This window comes from Gadus chalcogrammus, chromosome 1 (genome assembly GCF_026213295.1).
Source record: "Gadus chalcogrammus isolate NIFS_2021 chromosome 1, NIFS_Gcha_1.0, whole genome shotgun sequence".
NCBI lineage: Eukaryota > Metazoa > Chordata > Actinopteri > Gadiformes > Gadidae > Gadus > Gadus chalcogrammus.
Window position 1 is genome coordinate 18,091,234 of NC_079412.1, and position 27,500 is coordinate 18,118,733.

General features: G+C 47.1%; 2 protein-coding genes across 2 annotated transcripts in view; one reads left to right on the top strand and one right to left on the bottom strand.

Annotated features, from left to right (window-relative positions):
• LOC130385242 (voltage-dependent L-type calcium channel subunit beta-3-like) overlaps positions 1-4,820 on the bottom strand; it is a 15,184-nt gene extending 10,364 nt beyond the window's left edge. The window contains exons 1-2 of the mRNA XM_056593663.1: positions 4,669-4,820; positions 3,677-3,769 (exon numbers count right to left, since the gene is read on the bottom strand). Of these exons, the coding sequence (XP_056449638.1) occupies positions 3,677-3,769; positions 4,669-4,752 (177 nt within the window). The 5' untranslated portion in view covers positions 4,753-4,820. The remainder of the gene's footprint in view (positions 1-3,676; positions 3,770-4,668) is intronic.
• A 1,725-nt stretch (positions 4,821-6,545) lies between these two features.
• LOC130385250 (adenylate cyclase type 6-like) overlaps positions 6,546-27,500 on the top strand; it is a 36,532-nt gene continuing 15,577 nt past the window's right edge. The window contains exons 1-3 of the mRNA XM_056593675.1: positions 6,546-6,702; positions 8,973-9,201; positions 9,770-10,754. Of these exons, the coding sequence (XP_056449650.1) occupies positions 9,771-10,754 (984 nt within the window). The 5' untranslated portion in view covers positions 6,546-6,702; positions 8,973-9,201; position 9,770. The remainder of the gene's footprint in view (positions 6,703-8,972; positions 9,202-9,769; positions 10,755-27,500) is intronic.

Below are 27,500 nucleotides of genomic sequence, written 5' to 3' on the forward strand. Positions count from 1 at the left end.
TAAATAAAACTAAATGCTGATATATTTTTCCTGCCATTTTCTGAAGATTGTAAAAGTTGTAACATTTTCGGGATCTGAGAGCTGAGAAATATGTAAATCAATTGTACCAAGAAAGGGTAGCAAAAGGACAAGGTCCCGAGGAATACCAAACGATGGTGTGGCTGCTCAGACCGCAGCACACTGACCCAGCCATAAACCCCCAGGAGAATTAACGATCCAGGAAACACAAGAGGAGGACGACAAAGGAGAACCAAAACAACTAGCGAGGAGCTGAGCGGTGGAACCCTGGGCGTGTGACGAGGTAAATAAACAACAGGCGAGGAAGTGCGACGACGAGCAACGACACCACGCACGTCGGCGATCAGAGAGGTCGAGGAAGGACGGCAGCGGTTGGAAAAGGAGGTGATTTCCCCCAGTAAAGGAGAGAGACGGAGACAGAGAGAGGGAGAGAACGAGAGCACAGGACTGGATCACCTGGGACTCGTCTGTACTTACTCAGTGAAGTGCTGCGACTGCTTGATCCGTCTCCTTGAGACTATGTGCTGCACCTCATCTCCCAGGAAGGACATACACTAAGCCTACACCCTAAACACGCTGCTCTCACTGAGTCACACACACAAAACACACACGCTACAATCCCTTCAACATCTCCAGTTCACACGTATAGGAACTGCTTCTGGCGCAACAGAATAATCAACCCTCCCCCCTTGATCAGATCTACCTCTCTCTCTCTCTCTCTCTCTCTCTCTCTCTCTCTCTCTCTCTCCTCATCATCTCTCTCTCTCTCTCTCTCTCCTCTCTCTCTCTCTCTCTCTCTCTCTCTCTCTCTCTCTCTCTCTCTCTCTCTCTCTCTCTCTCTCTCTCTCTCTCTCTCTCTCTCTCCCTCATCATCTCTCTCTCTCTCTCTCTCTCTCTCTCTCTCTCTCTCTCTCTCTCTCTCTCTCTCTCTCTCTCTCTCTCTCTCTCTCTACCCCCAATACTCCATCACGCCCAGTCTTTGCAGACTCGCGGCTCGAGGAAACTTCATCGTTAACAATCGGGGGCAAACTATAGTTCCACAAGCAGGTTATTTGGGCTGGGGGGTTCTGAAGAGCAAATCCCCCTCCACACACACACACGGACACACAAACACAAACACACAGTCACTCAAACACACACACAGAGCGGGCTGATGTCTTATACATACATCTATTGCTATGGCAGCGTTCAGCTCCTTTATTCCACTGCAGGAGTGAGTCATACTCCGCTGCTCTGGGAACCCCACCCCGGTCTCCAAGCAGCAGAAACTTTCTGTTTCCTCACATCAGCCGCTACAGCCCATGCAACACCTATGCAGTCGTGCAGCACAGTGGGATGCTTCTCGAGCGGCCCCTTCATTTGGCGATACAAAGAGGGGCTGTCTCTTAGCGCATGTGCTCTGCTCGTTGAACACAGAGATGAAGGTGGGTGTGTGTGTGAGAGAGAGCAGCCGAGGAACGTGCCACATCTCCCTCCTGCCAAAAGGCCCGCGGATGGGATTCATGCATCGCTTTGACATCACACAATGTGAAAAATCCATACTGATCCCCCCCCCCCCCCGACTGAATGAGATCACTAGCGTTTCCTCCATCATTGCATTAATTTAACACAGTGTTCTTCGCATGAACTATACGTATCAATGCTGCACACGTATAGCATGTCTCTCCCACTGTCACCATCAAGCAGCCGAAGCAAAGGAGACTAGAGTCCCGTCGCTTTACAGTTTGTTGAAATAGCTCATGCTGGCATAAAGGTGTCTAAGCTCAACCCTGATGGCAGTCGCTGGAACTCCCAATGCATGGAGGGATGCTGGGAGTCCAGTATAAAGACTGAGCCTTACGCCTCATGCCCACTGCACCGTCAGTCAAAGGACGTCGGAAGGCTTGGCTGACGGATGGGGGAGCTTTCCGGGGTCGTATGAGCCCGAGACATTGCAGACATTTGCATTCGCGATCTGATTGGATGACGGATCCGTCGCTGCCGAAAAAGTTGAAATTTCTTCAACTTTTTGACGGAGCGAACAGATCCACAATGCATTGCGCGTCCGTCCCCATTCAAAGTCAATGGGGATCAGTCAACGGACGGAGGCAGTGGGCACAAGGCGTTAGTCCTGAGTGGCCCTCACCTGTTACCAGTCGGCCAGGTCATTCAGGCCTGTTATCTTGTGGCACATCTTTCCCCCTTTTACGTATCACATCATAGGCAGGGAACCATGCTATACCCCAACACAGGCTATACACACACACACACACACACACACACACACACACACACACACACACACACACGCACACACACACACACACACACACACACACACACACACACACACACACACACACACACACACACACACACACACACACACACACACCCATCCACGCGCACACACACATTTAGTGTTGGCATTATGTTTTACGGGCCTCAGTTGTCATTGGAGGAAAACAAAGAGAGAGGAAACAAATGCTACCATCCAGGGGAGAACTCGTCCACTCCATGCAGAGGACGGGCAGCCTATAACGGGGCATAAACTTCAAGCCATGAGGATAGAGTGTATCAAAGCTCAATTGAGATGCAAGTGGGGGCTGAGGCGTCTCATTCAAAGAATGAGCAGGTAGGTTGTTGTGTGCCTCTCGGTTGGGAGTCGATGACCTTAACCAAGACGCTTGGCTGCCCATTCACATACTGCTGTCGCATGAACACACTGTCTGTTCATTTTAAATGGTGAGCGGGTGCGTTGACATGGCTGATGGGTCCGCCATTACCCCTCAATACTGGCTTGATGCTCAAAGAATATCCTTTATCATCTGACAAAGATATTAAATCAAATCGATTTTACATTTGACTATTAGTGATGAATGCTGTGACTATAAACACTAAACACACGTCTTTAATTTATTTTCATTTATCGAATTTGGACATGCAGGCTTCACGTTTAATTTCTCTCAATTCTATTTAATTGTTTCAGTTTCAGAGATTTTATTTTTTCAATTACAGCACATCTTAGCCTGGATGCTTCCTTGACCTGAAAGCATTAATTAAAAATCTAGGCTGGCTTGGGATTTCAATAGAACATATTGCTTCCTTCAAGGAGCATACTGCACTCTGCTGGACAATGTTATAATTGCAACCGTGGCAGATAAACAGCAATGCATAAGATACTAATCAGATACCTCCAAGTATGTTGACGCATCTGCAAACAGAACCCCCCCCCCCAGACAGTAGAGAATTCTTCAGTCCTTGACCTGTAATGGGCCATGTGTTTGTACTTCAACTCAATTGGCAAGAAGTTTAAGCAATTTGACCTGAAGACTCCTCAAATTGTATTCTATTTGATTCAATTTGATTTCAACAGCAATCTCATCCGTAAGCCATGCTGGTTCAAAGAATGCAACAACATCATCAACAATCAACCATCAACAGCCATATATATATAACATAAAGACAAATGCATTGTTGTGTCGTTTTTACCGGAAGCAGGAGAGCATATTCTGGGCCCAAATGGTTTTATCTAATCCAGCACCAGTCCATCAGCATTGCTATGGTTGAACTCCTCAGTGGTCTGCCACCAGACACTTCCACAATGTGGTCAATACAGTAGGGTTTACATGTCCTCAGAATGATGAAGCGAAACAGTAGAAGAGAGCTGAGGAGATACCTGGCGTTTGATGAAGCTGGAGGTGGTGTCAGAAGACGTGCTGCCATCTGAACGTTTGAAACGACTCTTCCTTTTAGGTAACTTTCTGGGTATCTGGAAAACAACATACATGGAAGGGCATAAGTTTAACTAAGCTGACAGACAGACAGACGGACGGACGGACGGAAAGACAAAATGACCAACGGACAGACAGACAGACAGTTAGATAGAGAGATAGGCAGACAGACAGACAGACAGACAGACAGACAGATATATATATATATAGAGAGAGAGAGAGAGAGAGAGAGAGAGAGAGAGAGAGAGAGAGAGAGAGAGAGAGAGAGAGAGAGAGACATAGATAGATACATCATGTTTTGGGCAATAGGCCTAATATATAGGTCCGTTCAACCCGGAGGTTGAGGGGGTACATTTTATGGGGAATATTATGCATGATGATGAAGAAAGCTGATATGCAAAGGATAGATAGGCCTATAGCTCTAAGAATCCTCATAGACATCCATATTATTTATATATATATATAACCGTATTGACTCAATTGGCAGTGTTCGCTAAGGCCTTGTATAAAAATAGGCTACAGGTGAGTACAACTCATGTTTACACTTTCAGGCCAATCATCACAAGGGCTCTTATTCATTGTATTAATTTAATAATCCGTTGGCTTTAGAGGGGACACGTTGAAATAAATAATAAATGTTCAATGCAGAATCGACACGGCCTGAGATGCGATTCAAAGAGGTACAAATATAGATCCAACGAGGTGGTAGGATAGCCTACTCTATCTCATGGCCGTATGCCATGGCATTAACACAATCAAACCATGCATATTCCTCATCCAGATCCAAGACGTGGTGCTACCAATCTGTTTAAACCGCGATCTCAAAGGCACGGAAAAAAAAGTAGCTCCGTCTTCCTTTCCAACAACAAGTAGCATGGACCGGATTGTGTCGATAGACACCTCCGGCGGCTCATGAGGAATCCATCCACACGCTTACCTGGAAATTGTGGGACTGGGGGCCGGTAGTCTCAGCACCAGTTACAGGGTCTACTGGAGATTTGGACATTTTGACTTGCACCATCTATTGGGGACGTGGGGAGGCGAGATGCACATCGAGAAACAAGGGATCCAAACACATCGATATGCAGTCGAGGAGGAGCGGAGGAGATGAGAGAGCAGACGCGGACAAACCTCCGCGATGTTCATGCGGGGTGACGCACAAGACACCTCAACGCTACAATACACCTCTAAACGTCCCGATGCGAGGGGAGACCGTCTGTCACTGAGTGAGGGGGAACGGGAGGCTGAAATCACCGAGGAGGTCTAGACGCATCGTCGTTCGCACGCAGTGCCCCATGCAAACCCCAGGCCTGTGGACTGTGTACTCCCACACTGGCTCTCCTGAACCCACTGAGATCTCTCCCCCTCCACAAGTCTCTCTCGCTCTCTCTCTCTCTCTCTCTCTCTCTCTCTCTCTCTCTCTCTCTCTCTCTCTCTCTCTCTCTCTCTCTCTCTCTCTCTCCTCTCTCTCTCTCTCTCTCTCTCTCTCTCTCTCTCTCTCTCTCTCTCTCCTCTCTCTCTCTCTCTCTCTCTCTCTCTCTCTCTCTCTCTCTCTCTCTCTCTCTCTCTCTCTCTCTCTCTCTCTCTCCTCCAACCCTCTCGTTGGCTGCTTGCCGTTTGTTATGTTTCGCCTCCTCCCACCTTGCCTCGGCTATAGGCTCCATCCAGTCACTGTGTGGTTATATAAAAGTAATATCGCAACTTTTCCCCTTGTATTGGACTGTATTCCTTTGCAACTTTTTACAAATAAAGAGGGTAAAATAATAAAACAGATTAGAAAAGAACAGAAAAAACGTATGATATATTATAATACAAGAAACACCTAGAATATAATAAAACAGAATATAAATGCATATAATATAATATATAAAACAATAGAATAGAAAAGAAAAACATAATGGAATAGAACAGAGTAGAATATATTAGCATGCAATTTAATACAATATAATGTAGAATATAATAGAGATTATAGTAGCGTAGAAGGTCCCTGCCTGGTGGCAGCGAACATGGCTGAGCCCTGAGCAAACACCAGTTTATTTACTCGACCGTTTCTCTTCCTCTTGCCAAAATTGATTCCATGTTTCAGCGTAGAAGAAGTTGCAGTCGTTCCCAAATGAATCAAATTGAAAATGTTATTGACCTGGTGTGATCAGTAATAACGGATTGTTTTCCTCCCTTTTCAAATTATCTACCCATCGCAAGTCATTCAGAGGAAAAAAATATACTGACTGATATATAGTGGGTTCCTTGTGTAAATTTTACATTTTCTCCTATAGGGGATGGTCATTGCGGCTATTATAATGCATAATATTTTATATGTTTACAGAGTTGAACTCGAATTTGTTTGTAGTGCACAACATGTAATGTTATTACCATATGTGATTGAATTCATAACACATGCAATGAGAGAGCCCATAATACTTGACAATTCATAGGGTCGATCTATATAACAATTATGCTGTGGTCCTGGGCTTTCCGCAGTACCCGCTACGACCACCAGAGGGAGCATCGAGTTACTAAAAGTGGGACTAGTATAGCGTGTGAGCGACGGCGGCGCGTCTGAGAGAGAGAGAGAGAGAGAGAGAGAGAGAGAGAGAGAGAGAGAGAGAGAGAGAGAGAGAGAGAGAGAGAGAGAGAGAGGGAGAGAGGGAGAGAGAGAGAGGGGGGGAGGGAGAGAGAGAGTGAGAGAGAGAGAGAGAGAGAGAGAGAGAGAGAGAGAGAGAGAGAGAGAGAGAGAGAGAGGAGAGAGAGAGAGAGAGAGAGAGAGAGAGAGAGAGAGAGAGAGAGAGAGAGAGAGAGAGAGAGAGAGAGAGAACCAGCAGCTTACCGGATTCTCCGTTTAATTCGGATCGCTCCACCACCCCTCGCCACTGTGAACGTCCCCGACGCAGCGTGCCGACCCGGGCCTGTCTCTCCCGCGATCGGATGGTCTCATGCGGTCTCGTTGGAAAACAAGAGGAAGATGTTCACGGTGAGTCCGAGCACATGAGCAGTCAGTGCTTCTGGTGCACTGCAGGCCCACATGTATGTTGTCAAACGTCCGTCTGGATGCTGTTGTTGGGGGAACTATTGGAGGCCTATATGCTTATGTCAGTGGATCGTTTGGTCCAAGTGGGTGTTCATGAAAATGATTACAATGCCCAATCCAGCCGCGCGCCATCTCTGTTCCCAGCGGCAGCAGAGGAAGAAGAGCCCTGCATGTTTTCCACTGATGCTCAGTTACACGTTTCTGATTGGCGACGCATTACATGCATCCGATGAGTCGCGTTTATTTTTTCCATTATTTAAGCAAACAAACATCATGGCCGTTTCGTAAACACCGTTGTATCTCTGTTCTCTATTCGTTGCAGACCGTGGGCCTACTTAACGTCCCGATGCTCGAATCTGTTTCAATGACATTACTTCAGAGACGTGTTTATAAATAAGGCTCAGCGTCCCTCATTCCTGACCCATCCGCTAATGGATGCTGTGGAATGTGACACAGGCACGTTTTCTCAAGCTGCCTGCGCCTGCATCGTTGGCTCATGATGGTAAAAAAACAAAACAATAACGGAATCAGCATTAATGGTGACATGTTGTAGGCTATGCGTCCAAGTTGGAGCAGTGGACGCTGATCGCCACCACAGGGTTGTTTCCCCGCTATAGTAGTCACACACAGAGGCCATCCTGTTATGTAACGAGGAGCCTACGCTATCTGAACGCGGGCAAGGCCTATGCATGGAATGGTATGTTGTATCGCAAATGGTTGAAACACAATCAAAAAATATGCCAGCAGCACCAGCATCTTACGGGTTAGTTATTTGCAGTGGCTTGCCCTCCACCCCCCCCCCCCCTTAAGGCTATAGAAAAGTGATATAGCGATGGGACTGTATTCCCTCACTGCCTACGAATGATGAAGCAGAGCAAAGCCTACGACTGCCTTATGCTAGGATGGTTTGTGGATCTAGTGTGTGTGTGTGTGTGTGTGTGTGTGTGTGCGTGTGCGTGTGCGTGTGCGTGTGTGTGTGTTTGTGCATGCGTACGTATCCATTCGTGTGCGTGCATGTTAGTGTGTTTCTGTTTTTGTGTGTGTGTCCTGCTATCCAGTTGAAAATGTCCTCTCAATAGCCTTTCCCCTTTCCTCTCCCTCCCTTTGCAAGCGTTAGCGAGGAGACCTCAGATCAGACTGCAGCCGAGAGCAGGCGAGCAAACACAGCCGACATGCAACAACCACCACGACATTTGCAACGGGGGTAAAAACGCGTTGCGAATGTCGACCTTGTGCGCGGGAATGGGGGACGCGTTGGTTTTGGGATGAGCCTCGAGGTGCTCCGTATTGAAATCGACCTGATCCTGTTGGAGCAATTGACACATTGAATAGAGACGAAGCAACGGCGATATATATATTTTTTTGCTTAAATAGCGCAGCATGCTCTCCGATACGCGCGTCTGTTCACGCTCTCCGTCCAATAAATAAATAAATAAATGAGTATATGGAAGCCTATTAGTTGGTTGTGTTTTTATCTTCACTAATTGGAGCTCCGGTCATAATTTGGGGTCCGGTAACGTAAGATGATAACCGAGGTATGGTTCTGTACGAGAACAACAACACAAAACTGCTACTCGAAATTATGATGAAATGATAACATGATGGGTTCCATAATCGAGCAATAAAATGACATCTGCCGTGTAGCAAGAATCATGAATCATACGCATATATTTCATAATACAGCAGGCAAAATAAACGATACAGCACATATAGGCTTACATTTTGACCACACTAGTGAATATGAGGTGTATGAGACCAAGGTCCTTAAAAAACTACAAGGGTGTCACGTGTCTATATGATTGTGAACGATACTTATCACTGTGTGCGGTTAAGTTGAAATAGCTTAATAGACTGTGTGTTTTCAAGGAACACAGTCCGATTTCCTAGTGTTATGTCAGTGTGTTACCCATCCCGGACGTTTTGTGTGTTGCCCATCCCTCCCGTTTTGTGTGATGAAACAAGGCAAGAAAAACAAAGGAAATCATCTCCAGGAAATGTGTTGCTATGCCATAAACACTTTTCCCATTCATGAATGACATCCAGCCAAGTTAGGAAGCTGTACTACATTTCCAGGGTGAACACATCCGCTTTGATAACAGTTTATAAACGATCCGAAAGGGTTGGCAACGGAAGACGACCATGCCCTTCGTTCTGATCTGATAGGCCGAGAGGATCTTCATGTTGTGTTGTTGTTTCTGGTCCCTCCCCACCAGAGCGAGCGGGGGCCTCGGAGCTAGATGCGGCGCAGGGGGCCGGCCTCCTCATTAACCTTCTGTCTCCCACCGCTGGCTCTGGGGTTGGCGTGAGGTGTCCCGTGGCCGGGGTCAGAGCTACACAGACGCACCACCCACCGCTCTCGTTACCGTAACATCTGCCCAGAGGGATAAATGAGAGGACCGGCCGGAGAACGACGGGCGGCAGCGGGCACGCGATCCCCAACAGGTACCGCCCCTCCCCCCCCGTCCCCCCCCGTCCCCCCTGTCCCCCCGTCCCCCTGTCCCCCCGTCCCCCTGTTCCCCGGTACGTTGTGTGTGTCTGGGGAGTCGCCTGGCCGGAGGTCGGTCAGACACGGCCCGGGTATTGCTTTAGCATTCAGAGGCTCTTAGTGCCGCCTGGGAACCTTCAACGTAGACGCACGGGCGAGGATAACGCAGGTAGGCTCTGAGGGCGTTCAGCGTTAGGTGAACTGAGGACCAGAGGATGTGTCCAAGTGTCGCTGCAAATACAGCAGCAGCCTCCTCGGACGTTCAGAAATGTGGGTTGAGTTCCATGCTGTGAACACAGCCATAGATCCTTCTGTTTGAATCCTTCTCGACAAAGAAAGAAATGCCAGCCACTTGTAGATTCCACACAGCTTGAAGAAAAGGACAGTAAAAGCCCTCCTCAGATGTAAACAATGTCTGAACATCTGGGACCCCCAGCTGTATGTTGCTGCATGCCTTTAGTACCTGCTCTTCCTCTAAGCCCCCCCTCTGCTCTCTCTCCCCCCCCCCCCCACCCCCCGCCACAGAATGTCCTGGTTTAGTGGCTTCCTAGTCGCCAGAGTGGACGACCGCAAGACCGCGTGGGGGGAGCGCAATGGCAAGAAGTCCAAGCGGAAGGGCGGCTCATCCCTCTGCAACCCCCGCTACATGAGCTGCCTGCGGGACCCAGACGCCATGGACCCCCCCTCCGGCGCCCCCCTCCCCCAGCAGCCCCGCGGCGGCGGGGGCGTCGCCGGGGCGATGGGCGGCGGGGGCAACTTCGGCCACCGCTGCGGCTGGCAGGAGGACCACTACGGCAAAAGGGGCGGGGCCGCCGGCGAGGGCGTGGGCCTCAAGTCAGTCGACCTGGGCTTCGAGGACGGCGAGCGGAAGGGGGGCCGCAAGGGCGGCTGCAACGGCGGCAGCGGGGAGGTGGGGGACGAGGGCGGGGCCGGCGGCGGCGGCGGCGGCGGCGGCGGCGGCGGCGGGGTGGTGAGCGCGGCCGACTGCTGGCTGCGCGTGATGCGCGTGTTCCAGTCCAAGAAGTTCCAGTCGCGCAAGCTGGAGCGGCTGTACCAGCGCTACTTCTTCCGGCTGAACCAGAGCTCGCTGACCATGCTGATGGGCGTGCTGGTGATCGTGTGCGGCGTGATGCTGACCTTCCACTGTGTGCACCTGGCGCCGCGCGCCGCGCCCCACGTGGCCTACGCCTCGGTGCTGTCCGTCGCCATGGCGCTGTTCCTGGCGCTCATGGTGGTGTGCAACCGCAACGGCTTCCACCAGGACTACATGTGGATGGTGAACTACCTGGTGATCGGCGTGCTGGTGTCGGTGCAGGTGCTGGGCGTGCTGACGGTGGCGCCGCGCAGCGCCTCCGAGGGCATCTGGTGGTCCGTGTTCTTCATCTACATCATCTACACGCTGCTGCCCGTGCGCATGCGGGCGGCCGTGCTCAGCGGGGCGCTGCTGTCCGTCATCCACGTGGTCACCACCTGGCAGCTGAACCACGAGGACGCCTTCCTCTGGAAGCAGGTGAGGGGGGCGGGGCTCTGGCGGTCCGTCCGTCTCTCTGTTAAGGGTTGGCTTAGCACAGGAGGAAGGGCGGGATGGCCGCTGGTTCGATCCCCGGCTCCTCCTTGAGCGTCGAGCCTTGCGTGGTTGACTCCGATGTGTTAATGTGCGTATGAACTGTTGTAACTCGCATTGGTTAAAAGCGTCTGCTTAATGTAACTGTCATTTAATGTGTCTGTGTGCACATCGACTGGCCACGAGCTTGTGCGAGAGGGTGATCTTATCGGATGACCAATCAGGCAGTAGCTGTCTGTTGTCGTCTGTTTGACCGTGACAGGGTCTTCTTGTGACTTTTATGGGAGACATTATTATGTCGCGAGAAGTCACACAGTCGGATTTGGAGTGCGAGTACAAATGCATGACCGAAGTGTGAAGAATGTATGAATACATTCAGCCATGAATTTGTCCGTGTGTTTGGACATGAATGGAGACACACAGATACACATGCACACCTTTTTGGATACAGTCGTGTGTGGCTTTACAGTGTCTGTGTATGCCCTTGCATGTTTGTGTATGTGTCTGTGTGTGTGTGTATGTGTATTGTTCTGTGTGTGGCTGTACAGTGTGTGCGTGCTCTTGCGTGTGTGTGTGTGTGTGTGTGTGTGTGTGTGTGTGTGTGTGTGTGTGTGTGTGTGTGTGTGTGTGTGTGTGTGTGTGTGTGTGTGTGTGTGTGTGTGTGTGTGTGTGACTGTGTGTGTGACAACGGGAGGATGATGATATTAAACTGTGTCACCCTGGCCTCTGTGCTCTCACACAAGGCACGCTTTGTACTTTCCTCCCAGGGAGGGGTGGTGGTGATTGGTGCTGTTGTAGCGGTGACTGCAGTCCGTTTAGCCACCGTAACTGATGTGAAGCAGTTGGTCTCTATTGAAACAAGATACGCTCTGAAGTTATCAGGAGGCTGCTATGTGAAAACCACAGGGAGCGATAATGGGAATGTTTGCTCTAATTATCCTAGCGAGCTGGGGACATTTTTTTGCAGTCAGACATGTTTCCCGCCAGACTAGGCCGACGACATTCTACCAGCCCAATATACGTACAAATAAACAACGCACAAACACGGATAAAGTACGTCATGGTACGATCCAACTCCTGTCGGCGAATCCCAAACACAGGGCTTCACCGCCGCTCCTCCAAAACAGGAAGTGGATGTAACGTTCACCGTGCGTGTTTCCCCCCGCCCCCCGCCGCGCGATGTTTATGACATGCACGCAGCACAGTTAATTACGCCGGCGTCGCCTTTGTTTGCCGTCGATAAGCAGGAATGAATGCCGTGAGATATGTACGGGGACGGGGCCAATGCTTTGCACTTCTAAGGGCCTGCGTGGACCGTGTGACACGGAGCGCCACTGTGTCATCAATCAGCGCATCACGCCCGTGTGAAAGAAAGTTCCTCTTTCTCCAATAACTCATTAACCCAAGCAACGATATCCCTGTGCCGATGATGACCACCTCCTGTAGGTGTTGGGGACATGGAGCCAGGTGTCTCTTCTGAGGAGCCCGGTCTCTCTTCTTAGCAGCCAGGTCTCTCTTCTGAGGAGCCCCGTGTCTCTTCTTAGCAGCCAGGTCTCTCTTCTTAGCAGCCAGGTCTCTCTTCTTAGCAGCCAGGTCTCTCTTCTGAGGAGCCAGGTCTCTCTTCTGAGGAGCCCGGTCTCTCTTCTGAGGAGCCCCGTGTCTCTTCTTAGCAGCCAGGTCTCTCTTCTTAGCAGCCAGGTCTCTCTTCTTAGCAGCCAGGTCTCTCTTCTTAGCAGCCAGGTCTCTCTTCCGAGGAGCCCGGTCTCTCTTCTGAGGAGCCAGGTCTCTCTTCTGAGGAGCCAGGTCTCTCTTCTGAGGAGCCAGGTCTCTCTTCTGAGGAGCCAGGTCTCTCTTCTGAGGAGCCAGGTCTCTCTTCTGAGGAGCCAGGTTTCTCTTCTTAGCAGCCAGGTCTCTCTTCCGAGGAGCCAGGTCTCTCTTCTGAGGAGCCAGGTTTCTCTTCTTAGCAGCCAGGTCTCTCTTCCGAGGAGCCCGGTCTCTCTTCTGAGGAGCCAGGTCTCTCTTCTGAGGAGCCAGGTCTCTCTTCTGAGGAGCCAGGTCTCTCTTCTGAGGAGCCAGGTCTCTCTTCTGAGGAGCCAAGTCTCGGGTGTTCCTTCTTCTCCTTCAGACTCTTCGCTGTCTTTCTGTTGTTGTTTGTTTCTATCGTCATGCAAGCATGACTTCATCATTCTGAAGTCTGTTGAAAACGCTGGTAATTACTCATGCACATGCATGGAGTGTGCTTTGTTAGGCTTCCTATTTATTTATGTGTGGGGTTCACAAGGTAATACCTCAACACACGTATATCTTTGATTCTGCCTACCTTTTCATATGAGCGTATTTGTTTATTTTTTGTGACAAAGTGTGCGTTTGTGGTGGAACAGGCAGGTGTATGTGTGAGATGTGGGCATTGAAAGCAGTCCAGTTCATCACACATGCTTGACCTTCTTGATTCGGGCATCTTGATTATGTATGTGTGTATCCACTCAGGGAGGGGGGGGGCTGCGAGCAGCCGTATGCTGGGATAAAACGGAACGGAACAGAAACAGCATGACCACATGGAGCGGCTTAAAAAACAGATCTACAATTATTATCTCTGTGTTTTTTTGGTAGTAGTCGATTTCTTCTTTCAATTGTCCTCAGATCCACTGCAAACAAAGCCAGTGCAGGGCTTTGTTTGATTAATTCAGAGAACAGGCAGCCACATGCTAAAGCTGAACAATATTATCAATGTGAAGACCTGGTAAGCGTGTTACATTTTCAACCTGACTGGTCAACTGCCCATCGCCCCTTGAGCAGACCTGAATTAGCAACAACAACGACAACAACAACAACACCAACAGGCAAAGGAATCGTGACACTGATAGTTTACTCCAGCATTTTATATTATTCCTTTGCACAAAATTAGAAAATAATATAAATTATACATGTAGTTCTGTTTTAAACCCGCCTCGAAATCATCTGCTAACATATGAGGCAGCCAATTAGGATCACTTAAATATTTTGTGGACATGTTTGATGTTGATTTTTTGTGTAAACCATTATTTATTTATTTTATCTCTTTAAACGATTAACAACACACAAACGCACAGACACACACAAACGCACACACACACACACACACACACACACACACACACACACACACACACACACACACACACACACACACACACACACACACACACACACACACACACACACAAGCCGTTCGTTCTGGCAGTTGTTGTCAATGTAAAGCAGTTTTTCTAGCTGCAAATAACAGTTGTTTAAAGAAAGCCATGGCCAATTTCCCCGCAATTTGTGGTTTATAAAGCATAATAATATTTGGAAATCCAAATGGACAATCTCCATTTTTATCAGACACATGTTGAAGGGGCAATTCTTATTATATACCATTAGTGTTACTTGGGTTGGGTTGCAAATAAGAAAAGAGAGAAAATGTGTTGTCTTCCTGTCATGGCTGTAATTGTCCACTAATCAGCTTAGGTCAATTAGCAACTCACACACACACACACACACACACACACACACACACACACACACACACACACACACACACACACACACACACACACACACACCCACACACCCACACACACACACACACACACACACACACACACACACACACACACACACACACACACACATCATACATTATGTACACAGACACGTCGCCAACACCCCCCTCCTTTGTTGTGTGTCAGCCACGGCCCTCCTCTTCCATTGTGGCCTCACACCACTGCGTCTTTCTCTCTGAAACCGGATGGTCAAGCATTGTCCCGTGTGCATTAATGATACATTTATTGTGTGAATAGCTCAGCCTAGCTACCGCCTGGGTTACCGTCCATTGGCGGTCGCTGTACGCCGGTAAGAGAATAGGTCAATGGAGTTGGAGTGTCACTGAAACAAACCGCTGTTGTGGAGCTGGCCCGCGCCGTGCGTGTTACAGAGTGCGGCGCTGACAACGGATGCGATTGTTAATTGGATGTTGTTGACATAAGTGCTGTGGGAGGTCAACGATTGGTTCCTGAAAGGGCCGAGCCCCTGGTGTTCCTTCCGACTGTTGCGTCACATGGAACAGCGTTATCACACGTCTGCGTCAGAGACACAGCCAGTGCACTCCGGCCCCATCCCCCCCCCTCCTCCATTCTCAACATGCATACGCATGCATGTATACACACACGCACACAAGCACAAACACAAACACACAGGTGCCCTCCCCCCTGGTTCAGCACTAAGATACCGAGGCAAGCTCCTTTCTGCATGTATTCTCTCATGTACTGGATGACTCAGTACCTAATGCAATTTGCCATAGATCTTTGGTCCCTGATCACAACAGAACCAGTGGTTGACGCCTTTAAAGCCCATTAGGCAACACAGGCAAGCGCGCACAGCCTGGCTGGGGGCTCAGAGAGGGCCCTCGTGGGGAGGGAGGGGAGACACTATCTTTAAAGAAGAGCGAATATGTGGTGGAATAGAATCCGATATTCTGACCATAAATAATTTGTGTGTTTAACGCGGCAGCAGCATTTTAACGAGGCTACCTGCCACATGTACACGAAGCTAAGTGTATGGTATATACACACACACACCGTACAGATGTACAGCGTGTGCCTGTTGCTCATGTGGGTTTGGGAATGGTCGGATGCTATCCCGTAGCGATCACCTGGGGGTCAACAGCAGAGAGAGAGAGAGAGAGAGAGAGAGAGAGAGAGAGAGAGAGAGAGAGAGAGAGAGAGAGAGAGAGAGAGAGAGAGAGGAGAGAGAGAGAGAGAGAGAGAGAGAGAGAGAGAGAGAGAGAGAGAGAGAGAGAGAGAGAGAGAGAGAGAGAGAGAGAGAGAGAGAGAGAGAGAGAGAGAGAGAGAGAGAGAGAGAGAGAGAGAGAGAGAGAGAGAGAGAGAGAGAGAGAGAGAGCTGCGGTGAGGGAGGAGTGTTAAGACAAGAGACTACCTATGAGGAAGAGAGAAGCATGTGGTCGGAGAAGTAGAATCCGATATTCTCTTCACAAAGTCCCGTCCACCGGTCGGCCGATAAATAATTTGTGTGTTTGACGCCGCAGCAGCCTTTGACCAAGGCCACCGGTCACATGTACACTGGCCTCAGAAGAGCACCTGTCACATGTACACTGGCCTCAGAAGAGCACCTGTCACATGTACACTGGCCTCAGAAGAGCACCCTGGACCGGACTGCTTTCCATGCCCACATCTCACACGCCTGCCTGTTCGGCCACACACACACACAGACACACACACACTACGTCTTAAAATATACAAATACGCTCATATGCAATGGTAGACGGATTGAACGATGTGCTTGTGTGTTGAAGTGTTAGCTTGTGAACCCCACACATAAAGAAGTAGGAAGCCTGCACACTCGATGCATGTTCATGAGTAATACCGGCATCATTTAAGATTTTTCTTTCTTTTGTTTTCAACAGACTTCATAGGAAGTCATGCCTGCAATGCGTGCCCTTTAGGACCGATAGAAACAAAGTGAATCCATCACAGGTGTTAACATCACTTCTGGGAACGATAATAAAGAAAGAAAAAGAAAAGCTTCTCCCTCCGTCTGCCTGTGTTCACTTGATCCAGCGGTTGCCAAGGAAACAAATCTGACTCAAGCAGTCAAAGCCCAGTTCAGGCTGTTGGTATACAGTGCTGATTACGAGTGCAGCAAAGAGAAAAATGTAGGTCAAATGTAATTTCCCTTTTGGTGATTTTCTTTTACACAGGATTGTGTGCATGCAGAGCTGTCAATAGATAACAATTAATGGCGTAGAACCTTGTTGTGTTTCTCCAGCACTTACCCCCTCGTACTAGTGAAATGGGCCAGTCCATATAATCAACCATGGGGATGACACGGGAGAGGTTATTTGAGTGATGGCAGGGGGAGGGGGAGGCACGAATGCACAGGGTGTTGTTTACCAGTGGTCTGGTTCAGAAAAGCTTATCTCTGCTCCACTTGCACTGGCATTTCGGCGTCGCTCTTCTTCTTCGTTGGCCCTGTTGAATTGTGGGGGCATGTGTTTTGAGTGGCCATGTAAAGACCTTGCAAAGGGAAGATTCAAAGGAATAAATCAGCCCGCCTTGGCCTTGTCCCTTTTCCTATATGTATCCCTAACTCATCATCATATCAAGGATTTCACAGGATTCACAAGAATTTTGACCTCGTGTCCGTCTTGCATATCCCTTCTCTGGACAGCCTTTATCAACCAGTGTTTTCCGTGCCATGCACAGCCCCCTCCTCTTTGTGTCAGCCTGATTCATTTCACATCAACGAACGTGCTTATGGAATCGTGAGGACAAGGTCGTTCTTTAGCGTATTGCCACCTCTTAAAAATAGCAACAGCAAGTTTAGAAACCCCGCCCAATGTCGGGACACTTTGTCAGTCACACCGTCTGCATGAAATCACACCGACGTGTTTCTTCAATGTCAGGCTAGTGCCATCGCGCTGCCCTGGCAAATATGGGAATAAATGGGACTATCAAAGTCAAAATGACCACATAGACAATCATTTATTGTGTATAACGATTTTCCCCGGGCTGTACAATATTTAATACATTGGACATTATTATGGGTTTTATTATTAGGCATTGTTGTGATTCAGCAACTGTCCTTGACATGACATTAAGTAATGTTGTTATATGGTCATAGAAAGAAAGGTAATCTTTGTCTATAGTTTTGTATGTAGTATTTGTCTAATTAATTCAATGAAACCTTTGCAGGACGACAGGAAATGCAATGCAAAACAGTTTTTTTAGAATTCATTTTCTGACTCCATAGAAGATTTTTAACAATTATTCGCCGAAGACGAAGTGAATAGAAGGTCGAGTGAATAGAAGGTCGAGTGAATAGAAGGTCCGAAGGTTGAGGGGTTTATTTCCCAGTACTATTCCCCGCCATTCCCAACTATTCACGCTTATAATTGATATTATTAGCGTGACGAGACGACCGCAACAATATCCAGAGTTTGGGATCTCAATCATGGGATATTGCCCAATATCGCACCAATGAAATTATGCCATCTTAGGAGGTTCTCGTGTAGCATATACTAATACATATTATGTATAACATAAAATATACACAAGCCTGCATTAAGCTCAAATTGAAATGCAATATTTATATCCAATGCCTTTATATTAATAATGTGACTGCACACCCTGATACAGAAGTAATGGTGGTTAGGCTGAGAGCGATAAGGGTAATAAAATAATAAAGATATGATTGGATCTATTTATTGATCAAGTCATTCTGCTCTCAATAGTATATCTCAATGAGAACAGGGAAAAAGAAAGATAACAAGAGTAATAAACATCACACACGTCTCAAATAGACATAGATTCTACTTCATATTTCATGGAGTATATGTAAACAAGGGTGTTGTCTTCACTCCTCTGACTGGGGGCTGGGGGCACCATTGTAGGGGGGGAGAGCCACCCCACCAGGTGATTAATTCGTGCCGGGTCCGGTCGGAACACGGCGTGGGTCTTCCCAGATTGGCATCGGCCCCTAATGGATTGGATCCGTCACCTCCCATGTCCCAATCAAAATCTGTCAATAAATCTTGTGTCTGACATTTAATGTTATCTGTTCTGTCAATTACCTGTAACTTTTTAAAACCGCTTGTTTACCTTATTTGGATCTAAACTTTGGAGAAGAAAAGAGAGAGACTTGACCTGAATCACTCAGGGCACACAGGGTTGAGCGTGTGAGTTTTGTGCACGTGAACCAACGTTACTGCGATTCCCGTCCTAATTGTCGTGTAGTATTTACTAGTAGGCTCCTTTGTCATGTCAGTCGATGCAACCATACTTGATAGCGGTGCGCCGCATGTAGCGTCGTTTATTACGTTATTCTTGCTGAGTTATGCCAGGCCTGGTGCTCTGGAGCCTCTCTGTGTTCAGGGGCCTCCTGATTTACAAATGAGGCAGCGTCAGCGGCAGGTGGGGCCCGAGTCTTTATCTGCTGAGCAGTTCTGGCCGTTTCAGATAAGGACCGGCAGAAACCCAGTGTAGACACTGGTGCCTGGGCCTGAGTACACAAACCCCCAGCAGCTGGCTGGCACCGCACACACACACACACACACACACACACACACACACACACACACACACACACACACACACACACACACACACACATACACACACACACATACACACACACACACACACACACACACACACACACACACACACACACACATATAGATAGATGCGCTTTCAACAAGCAAGCACATACACATCCTATACACACGCACACACCTATAAACACACACCCAGAGAGGTCTAAGTGGGAGAGAGGGAGAGAGAGGGAGAGAGAGGGAGAGGGAGAGGGAGAGGGAGGGAGAGAGAGAGAGAGAGAGAGAGAGAGAGAGAGAGAGAGAGAGAGAGAGAGAGAGAGAGAGAGAGAGAGAGAGAGAGAGAGACATGTGTGCATTGAAAGAAGATTCAGAATGAAGAAGTGACACTAACAAGAGGAAGATAAGGGACCTGGGGGAGTTCTGCTTAGCGACAAGCAGGGGAGGCTCTGTTTAATAAAGCCTGATGTAACACAGATGTCCCAAGAAGTTCCAGATGTGTTTCAAAGTCAGACAAAAAAGGGAGCTTATGGATTTGCCTTGGTACTGCACTACATAACCTTTAATCATTTATTTATTATCCTTTGTCCAGCTAAATAATTCTCTTCCCCCCTTCTAAGCACCACGCGCCCCACGCCCTGTGTGTGTTTTCAGCCTCTAGACCCCCAGACCTCCACAGCAGAGAGAGTTTAAGAGATGGACGGAGTTCACTCAGCTGCAGCCATAGTGCACAGGTTGACGTGACAAAGGTATCCGGGGACCAGGGCGGGGGGGGGGACAGGAAGCAGGCCGACGGGAGGGCGTCGTGCTGAGAGGCCTCGGCGTACAGACGGAGTACGCCGAGGCCTCACTTACTCCCCTTTAAGTAAAGACCTTAAAGGGGAGTTTACAGTCACCGTGGTGCAGCGTTTGGGCAGTACACAGATAGTCGGCGTTAAGCCGGCGTTTTGCAGCCACGCTGCTGTGGATATCCGGTTTGTGCGTTCCACTAGCGGAGCTCAAAAATGTCAGAGGTGTGCGACGTATGTACCAGATGAACCGCCGACCATAAATGTGATTGTGATATGTAAAAGGGATCGCACATATTGATGTCCCAACGCGAGGACCGCCACCATGTATGAAGTACAGGAGCATAGGAGTTGTATTGGTCGTAACAGCGTTTTGGTAATTAATCATGGAATCATTTTTTCATTATGGTTTGTTATTGACATCCTGTGATGCATTCGGACGTATAAGCCCTATAGGTGACCATCCGTCATGTAGCGCTCACACCGCACGGCATGACCCCAAACCGGGGGCTTCTCTGGTTGGATGTTAAACTAAGAATGTGTTTCTCTACATTGGTAGGATGGCTCATAGAGTTTACCCCCCATATTCCTCAGCCAGGTCGTTCTCCTCCTTCTCCTGCACTCCTGCACCTTCTCTGAACCTCCGTGGGGGGTGATGGGTTGTGTGTTTGTGTGTGTGTATGTGTTGGGGGGGGGGGGGGGGGGGTCAGGTCTTTGGAGGGAGTCTGAGGAATGTGTGTGATAGTTGCTAAGTGAAAGCTGCACGCGCATCACTCACAGCCACACGCAGATCTTCTTTCTCTCTCCCCTCTCTCCTTCTCTCCCTCTACCCACCTTCTATAAATATATCCCCTCTCTCCATCTACCCCCTCTTGCCTTCTCTCCTTCTCTCATATCTCTCACCCTCTATTACCCTGTACCCCCACCTGCTCTCTCTCTCTCTCTCTCTCTCTCTCTCTCTCTCTCTCTCTCTCTCTCTCTCTCTCTCTCGCTCTCGCTCTCGCTCTCGCTCTCGCTCTCTCGCTCTCTCGCTCTCTCTTTCTCTCTCTCGGTACAGGTGGACACTCGGGCTGATAGGATTATGACATTATGGATCTCTTGCGTACCATATCACATGCAAATAGTGACCATGATACCTACATTTACATTTACATTTAGGGCATTTAGCAGACGCTTTTATCCAAAGCAACTTACGATAAGTACATTTGTCATAAGAAGTGCAACAATTTATCGCCGTCGGTACAGTAAGGATGTTCATAGAACCAAGTGCAAGTACAACAATCGCTAGGCTAACCAATTCCCTGTGTTACAGCAATAATAGCAGCTACTGCAGTTGCTACACAGTTAAGTACTATAATACAATACAACACAATACAATACAATGTTGCTACACAACATTGCTACACAGTTAAGTACTATAATACAATACAACACAATACAATGTACAATGGTGGTCAGAAGGGGGAGGGTGGCTATGTAGAGTCGGGGTGGACTCTGAACAGGTCAGCCTTTTTCTGAAGATAGTGAGCCACACTGGGGTCCTGAGGTCCTGACCATCGTTATAAATTTGATGCAAGCTACTACAGGGAGCCAGTGGAGGTCCCGGAAGAGGGGAGTCAAATGAGGGAGAACTTCGGTAGGTTGAAAACGAGGCGTGCTGCCGCATTCTGGATGCGCTGCAAGGGTTTAATCGCAGAGGCAGGAAGTCCAGCCAGGAGTGAGTTTCAGTAGTCGAGGCGGGAGATGACCAGTGATTGGACTAGAAGCTGAGCCGCTTCCCTTGTGAGGAAGGGCCGGATTCTGCGGATGTTGTAAAGTGCAAATCTGCAGGATCGGGCCACCGCAGTGATGTTTGAGGTGCAGCATAACTGATTGTCCAATACCACACCGAGGTTTCTGGCAGTAGGAGAAGGAGATACAGTGATGTTCTCAACGGTGACCAGTAAGTCCATGTGTGGGCTATCTTTCCCTGGGATTAGGAGGAGCTTGGTTTTGTTGAGGTTAAGCCTCAGGTGATGGGCAGTTGTCCAGGTGCTTACGTCCGCCAGACATTCCGATATGCGTGTTGCAATCTGGGCATTATCAGATGAGGGGAAAGAGAGAAAAAGCTGAGTGTCGTCAGCATAGCAGTGATAGAAAAGCCGTGTGATGTAATTACAGAGCCCAGTGAACTGGTATAGAGGGAGACCAGAAGAGGCCCCAGTACAGAGCCTTGAGGGACACCAGTTTCAAGCGTGCAAGGTTTGGACAAGGAGCCAATCCATGTTACTTGATAGGTGCGGTTCGTCCAGTAGGATGTGAACCAGGAAAGAGCAGATTCAGCAATGCCAAGTTCAGCAAGAGTGGCAAGGAGGATCTGGTGGTTCACCGTGTCAAATGTTGCGGACAGGTCGAGGAGAATGAGAACCGAAGAGAGGGACGAGGCTCTGGCAGCACGGAGGGACTCCGTGCTCCGTGTGATACCTAAGACAATTACATAATAACATAATGACCTCAACTATTTTGTAGAAGGTTTTGGGATCGGATGCTTCAGGGGTCAAAGAGGCAGCAGTTAAGCAAGTTTATTCTTAGGTTGCATTCTTTTAAGACATATTCACAATACACTTGAAAGACCAGTTCATATTATTAACAAACATATATTTAAAATCTATTTCATATGCAGAGGAAAAGGAGCTGAAAAGCAGATACTGCTCATGATGCTATTGTACATTAACATACATTATACTATTATTACACTATATATATATATTTATATACATATATATTTATATATATATATATATATATATATATATATATATATATATATATATATATATATATATATATATATATACTATACTTTGTACTATCACAATATATTACACATTTGCATCAGACCCATGTCCTATGAAGGAGTGCTTTGTGAGGCTATAGGAGGCAGAGAGGCTGAGATGGCTGAGGACCGTAGGCTAACCCGGTGCCCTGCTGGGTCACCATGTTGAGAGGAAGCTCGCTTCATTAGACACTGAGGTAAAGAACACTGGAACTCATCCTCCACTCGGGGACTATGTGTGGTTCCAGAACAAATCTATAGTCTATAGTAAGGCTTACATTGAACTGTCAAGCTTTTCGGCAAATGTTTTCCCCCTTTTTGTCCCTTTTGATAATCTATTTGTGAATGCGCCGTTACACATGCCGTCCTGTGCTTCATCCGCACAATTGGCCCATGCTCTCTGTCCCCACTCAGACCGGCTCACTTACAAAATGCCTCGCAGGCCTTTAAAGTAAATGTTTATAGGCTCTCTGTCCCGCAGCAGAACACTAGATGAAGTGAATGGTCGGTCACCAATGGTAAATCCATCATAGAGCAGCATCAATTGTAAACAATCGTGGTGACTATTCCATTAGGGCTGTCTTTCCCTTCCTGCCTACCTTACCAGATCCAAAATCGGCAATTGGTTTGATGTGCCAATTTTCATAGTTTGCTATGTACCAGCTCCTTTATTTGAATGAATCTAAACATTCAAATACACGTACATTAGAACAATAGGAGCTTAAACATTGGAATCCTAACCGCCGACCGACCCCTCGCTGCACGTAGACATGTTTATAATCTATCGATTGTGCTTACGTCTCTGCGTATTTAACCTCCGGGTTCCCTTAGCGCTCGCTGCACGATGCATTTTAATCCTCTGCGCTGGTCGGCCGGCGGCCGCTTGGTTCCGTGGTTGCTCGTCCCCTGTGGCTGAGGACAGGTTCTTATGTAATGCCATTTTGAACGCAGGGATTAGGCTGAGGTCGTCTCCCAGGGCTGGTCAGGCCGTCCTGCTCACTGTTAGGATGTCATCTTGTCCGAGGGTGAATTTGTCACAAAGTTTGATTGTCCTTCTGATGATTGTTCTCAAAGAAGGATACGACCTCCACAGTTACAGATGCACCTTCAAGGACCACACCGGTCTGGGTGATCAAACCACCGTAACCGTCTCTTCTGGCTGCACTTAAACATCCGTCACCAATGCAATTAATCAAAATCACTTTGTCGTGCAGATTCTGCCTAAGATAACTTTGTGTTGACGCACCTGCCATGACTGTAAACAATAGCAATATAGGACTTTTGTCGTTGATATAAGAGACGTTGTCGCAATTTACTGTTATATTCTCCACAAACTCTGTGCTGAACAACGATTATTGTTCCCAAAAGACCAAAGTGCTATACTGCCATTGTTTACCTTCGTGACAGATGCGCTTACGCTACATGCTCTTCAGCAGAACCGGTGCGAGGAAGTCCTTTTCACAAACGGCATCGGTCACGGATGTATTAGTGAAGGCAGGAGAGACTGCTTTGACGGTTAACTTTGTACACCCAGACGGCTGCTGTCCTTTAAACACACACACTGGTACCCTGACAGAGAGGCTCCCGTCCTGTCTGTGAAAGCAAACAACAGTCAGGCGGTCAGTTCGAGGCGTTCTGTGCCGTTGTGACCCATCAGGACAGTGTGTCGAGGTATAATGGTTTGAGTCTGAGCTGGATTCAGATAAATGTGCTCATGTGGAAGACTGAAGCGCTGAGATATTTGGGTTTCTGTAGTACACAGTACAGGTAAATTAAATTATTTATTTATTTATCCTCCACTATGGAGGTAATAATACTATTTATTTATTAGGCTTAGGCAAGGATTTTTATTTTTATTTTCTGCCGGGCTGATGGTGTATGTTTGCGAGTGTGCGTGTTTTTCTTTTGTTTATTGTATGTACTGTTGGGTATGGACACACCCTGCTGCTCCTCCACATCTGAAGTTCCTAACGGAAAAATAAAGTAATTTGAATTTGAATTTGAATTTGAATTGAGGTAGCAGGTATACTGTACATCACACAGACAGCGTTGGCGGGCACAGTTGTGTAAACAGCGCCGTAGCATGTGTACTGTGTCAACCCAAGCTGTCTTCAGAGCTCTCGTGTAAACCAATCAATTGTGTTTTAAGTTTTTTTTTATGTTGTGTGAGCTCAAACACGGCAGTGTGAGAGAGATACAGTTGTAGGACGGCCCATGCATAAAGATAAACCATAAATGCGTGGATGTGTGTATACATGCAGTCAGACACAGGAGCCACTTACCTGGTCACACACACATACACACACACACACACACACACACACACACACACACACACACACACACACACACACACACACACACACACACACACACACACACACACACACACACAGGGCTTGGTGGCAGTTGCTGCTTGAAAAGCGAGAGCAATGTCAACACAGCCCTGCAATCCCAGCCATCTGCCTGCCACTGCCCATATATGTCCCACTCTTTCTTTCTTTCTCTCTCACTCACTCTCACTCTCATGCGCACGCGCTCTCTCTCTTTTTTTCTCTCTCCTCTCTCTCTCTGTCTATCTCTCTCTCTGGCGCTTTTGTTTATTTCATTCTTTCGTGAACACTCCCCTTTTCTCTCTCTCCTTTTTGTTGTTGTCAAAGATCTGGCTGGTGGACAACAGGTGCTGAGAGTCACCGTCTGCCCCTCCTTGTCTCTCTCTCCTTCCTCCTCGTCTCCTCATTTTGTTTTCCTCTTTGATTTTATTCTCTTCATGTTCTCCTTCCTTCCCACCATCAACAGTGGACACTTCTTGATTACCTTAGTTTTGTGCTCCTCTCCTTACCTGCTCTCAAGCAGCTGTACATCAGCGGCTCATCGGGCTTGATGTGTTTACTGAATTTGAGTTTCCTTTATTTAGAACAGTTACTATTGTGCTCTATCATCATTGGTTTGTGATGATCCGTCGTTATTACAGTTTTTCTCAAAACTCTAAACACAAAACTGAAAAGAGTTAAACATTTTGTCAAAACTCCATACATCTCTTTCAAAACGAAACAGTTCACATAAACACAGCTATCATATGAACATCTTTTGGTGTGAACGCATTAGGGAGCATCAATTAAACACTGGTGAGATAATAATAATAATAATAATAATAATAATAATAATTCAAATGTATAAAATTGTTTAGAAATTGATTCCTTTTTAAAGTTGCAATTAGGTGGTACAAACAGTGTAAAGACTGTTGCCATATTGTAATACAATACTGTGAATACATAATATAAATATTGCATTGACACAATCGTATCAGAATAGGATACAATGCATATTTGTCTATCCAATGAGGTCCAATGGGATATACTCACAATCCCTGATTCCCAGAGTCATACTGTACTTATAGTTGATTCTGCAACATTGTTCTGAGAATACACCAACGTAATTGCACTGATAAGTAAAATGAAAAACACGACAGTAAGAAAATGTGTGTGCACAAGTAAAAAAAGGTAACAAAGCAAATATTTATTTGTTACTGTAATACAGTCAAATGTTCAGCTGAACTGACTGCATTAAAAGCTTTTCGTAGGCAAACAAAAAATAAAAATAAGAATATAAATGAGGTGAAACAGATCTACATGTAAATCAGTATGTATCCCTCCTCCGACCCTGATCAGGCCAGAGGACCATATCTACAACACAGTAGAGCTCACAAGTCATCTATTATGCTCTTACACATGATTGAAGTGTTTTGCCAGTTGAGTTTGAACAGGTGAGAAGTGAGTTAGACTTATTGGTAATTTGTTGTTGCGTTTTGAAGGTCAGTGTTTCCAGGTGAACCGAGTGTGCTAAATAATGAGATTTGTCCTTAGAGTTTTGCAAAAATGTGATTTAGAATTTCTATATGCGTGAAAACAATGGAGTTGTGCTTAGAGTTTAGCAGTCTGGAGTATTGTAGTTGATACATGAGGTTCAAGTTTTCAGAATTGTGTGCATAGTGCAATTTTTTGTGTGTAAACAATTGAGAAAAAACTGTAAATAACAGTGATATCATGAGATTTTTTTCAGGAATAACAGCAGGTGGCAGTATTTATATCACATCACACATTGACGCTATAAAAACAATTAAGAAACATAAACGGGATCCCTCAGCATGAATACCAAGAAGAGAGACACAATGTTATTGTTGGAAGAAGAGGGCATTTGTTCCAAAAGTCAATATTAGGCTAAAGCTCAAGATATTGATATGGAGCCCAGTGGGCTTTCTGTTGTGAGCGTTTTCCTGTCTCCGGCCGCATCCTCTGGAGTACACAGCTTTGCCTTCAAGTGGTAAACAAATTTATCTCAAAGGATATGGCCCCGATCACAGGTCAATCATTTATCCCATTTCCCAGGATTCATTTGGAAATTTTTTGTGTAACTCTGTTGGAGAGCCGAGAACATGCTAAAAAGAGGGTCATTTGAAGCCGAGCTGGGCGACGTAAACCGTGCTGCACAATATATTAAGTAGTTAATGGACTGTGAAGGGACAAAGGGGACAACAGATTCCACAAATAGGATGATTTCCTGCGAGAGGAAATGCGCCTGCATGTTTGTGTTTTTGTTAGTACACGTGTGTGTGTGTGTGTGCGTGTGTGTGTGTGTGTGTGTGTGTGTGTGTGTGTGTGTGTGTGTGTGTGTGTGTGTGTGTGTGTGTGTGTGTGTGTGTGTGTGTGTGTGTGTGTGTTTGTCTGAATGTGTGTGTGTGTGACAATTATCTGTGCATATTTTTAAAGTTTGTTCTGGGTAATGTTTGGAAGCATTGCTAAAGTTTTATATTAGTAACTAATGTAATAATTCATGATTCATTTTATTGTTGACTAATCACTGGATGAACAATTGACAAAAAGGAATCATAAGCCCAAAGTATTTGTATTTATGAAGATGTAAGAAAGACTTGTTATTTCTCATGGTATTTCCATGTAATAAAGGACAAAAAAAAGGAATCTAGAATTTTCTGTCAACAAATGATT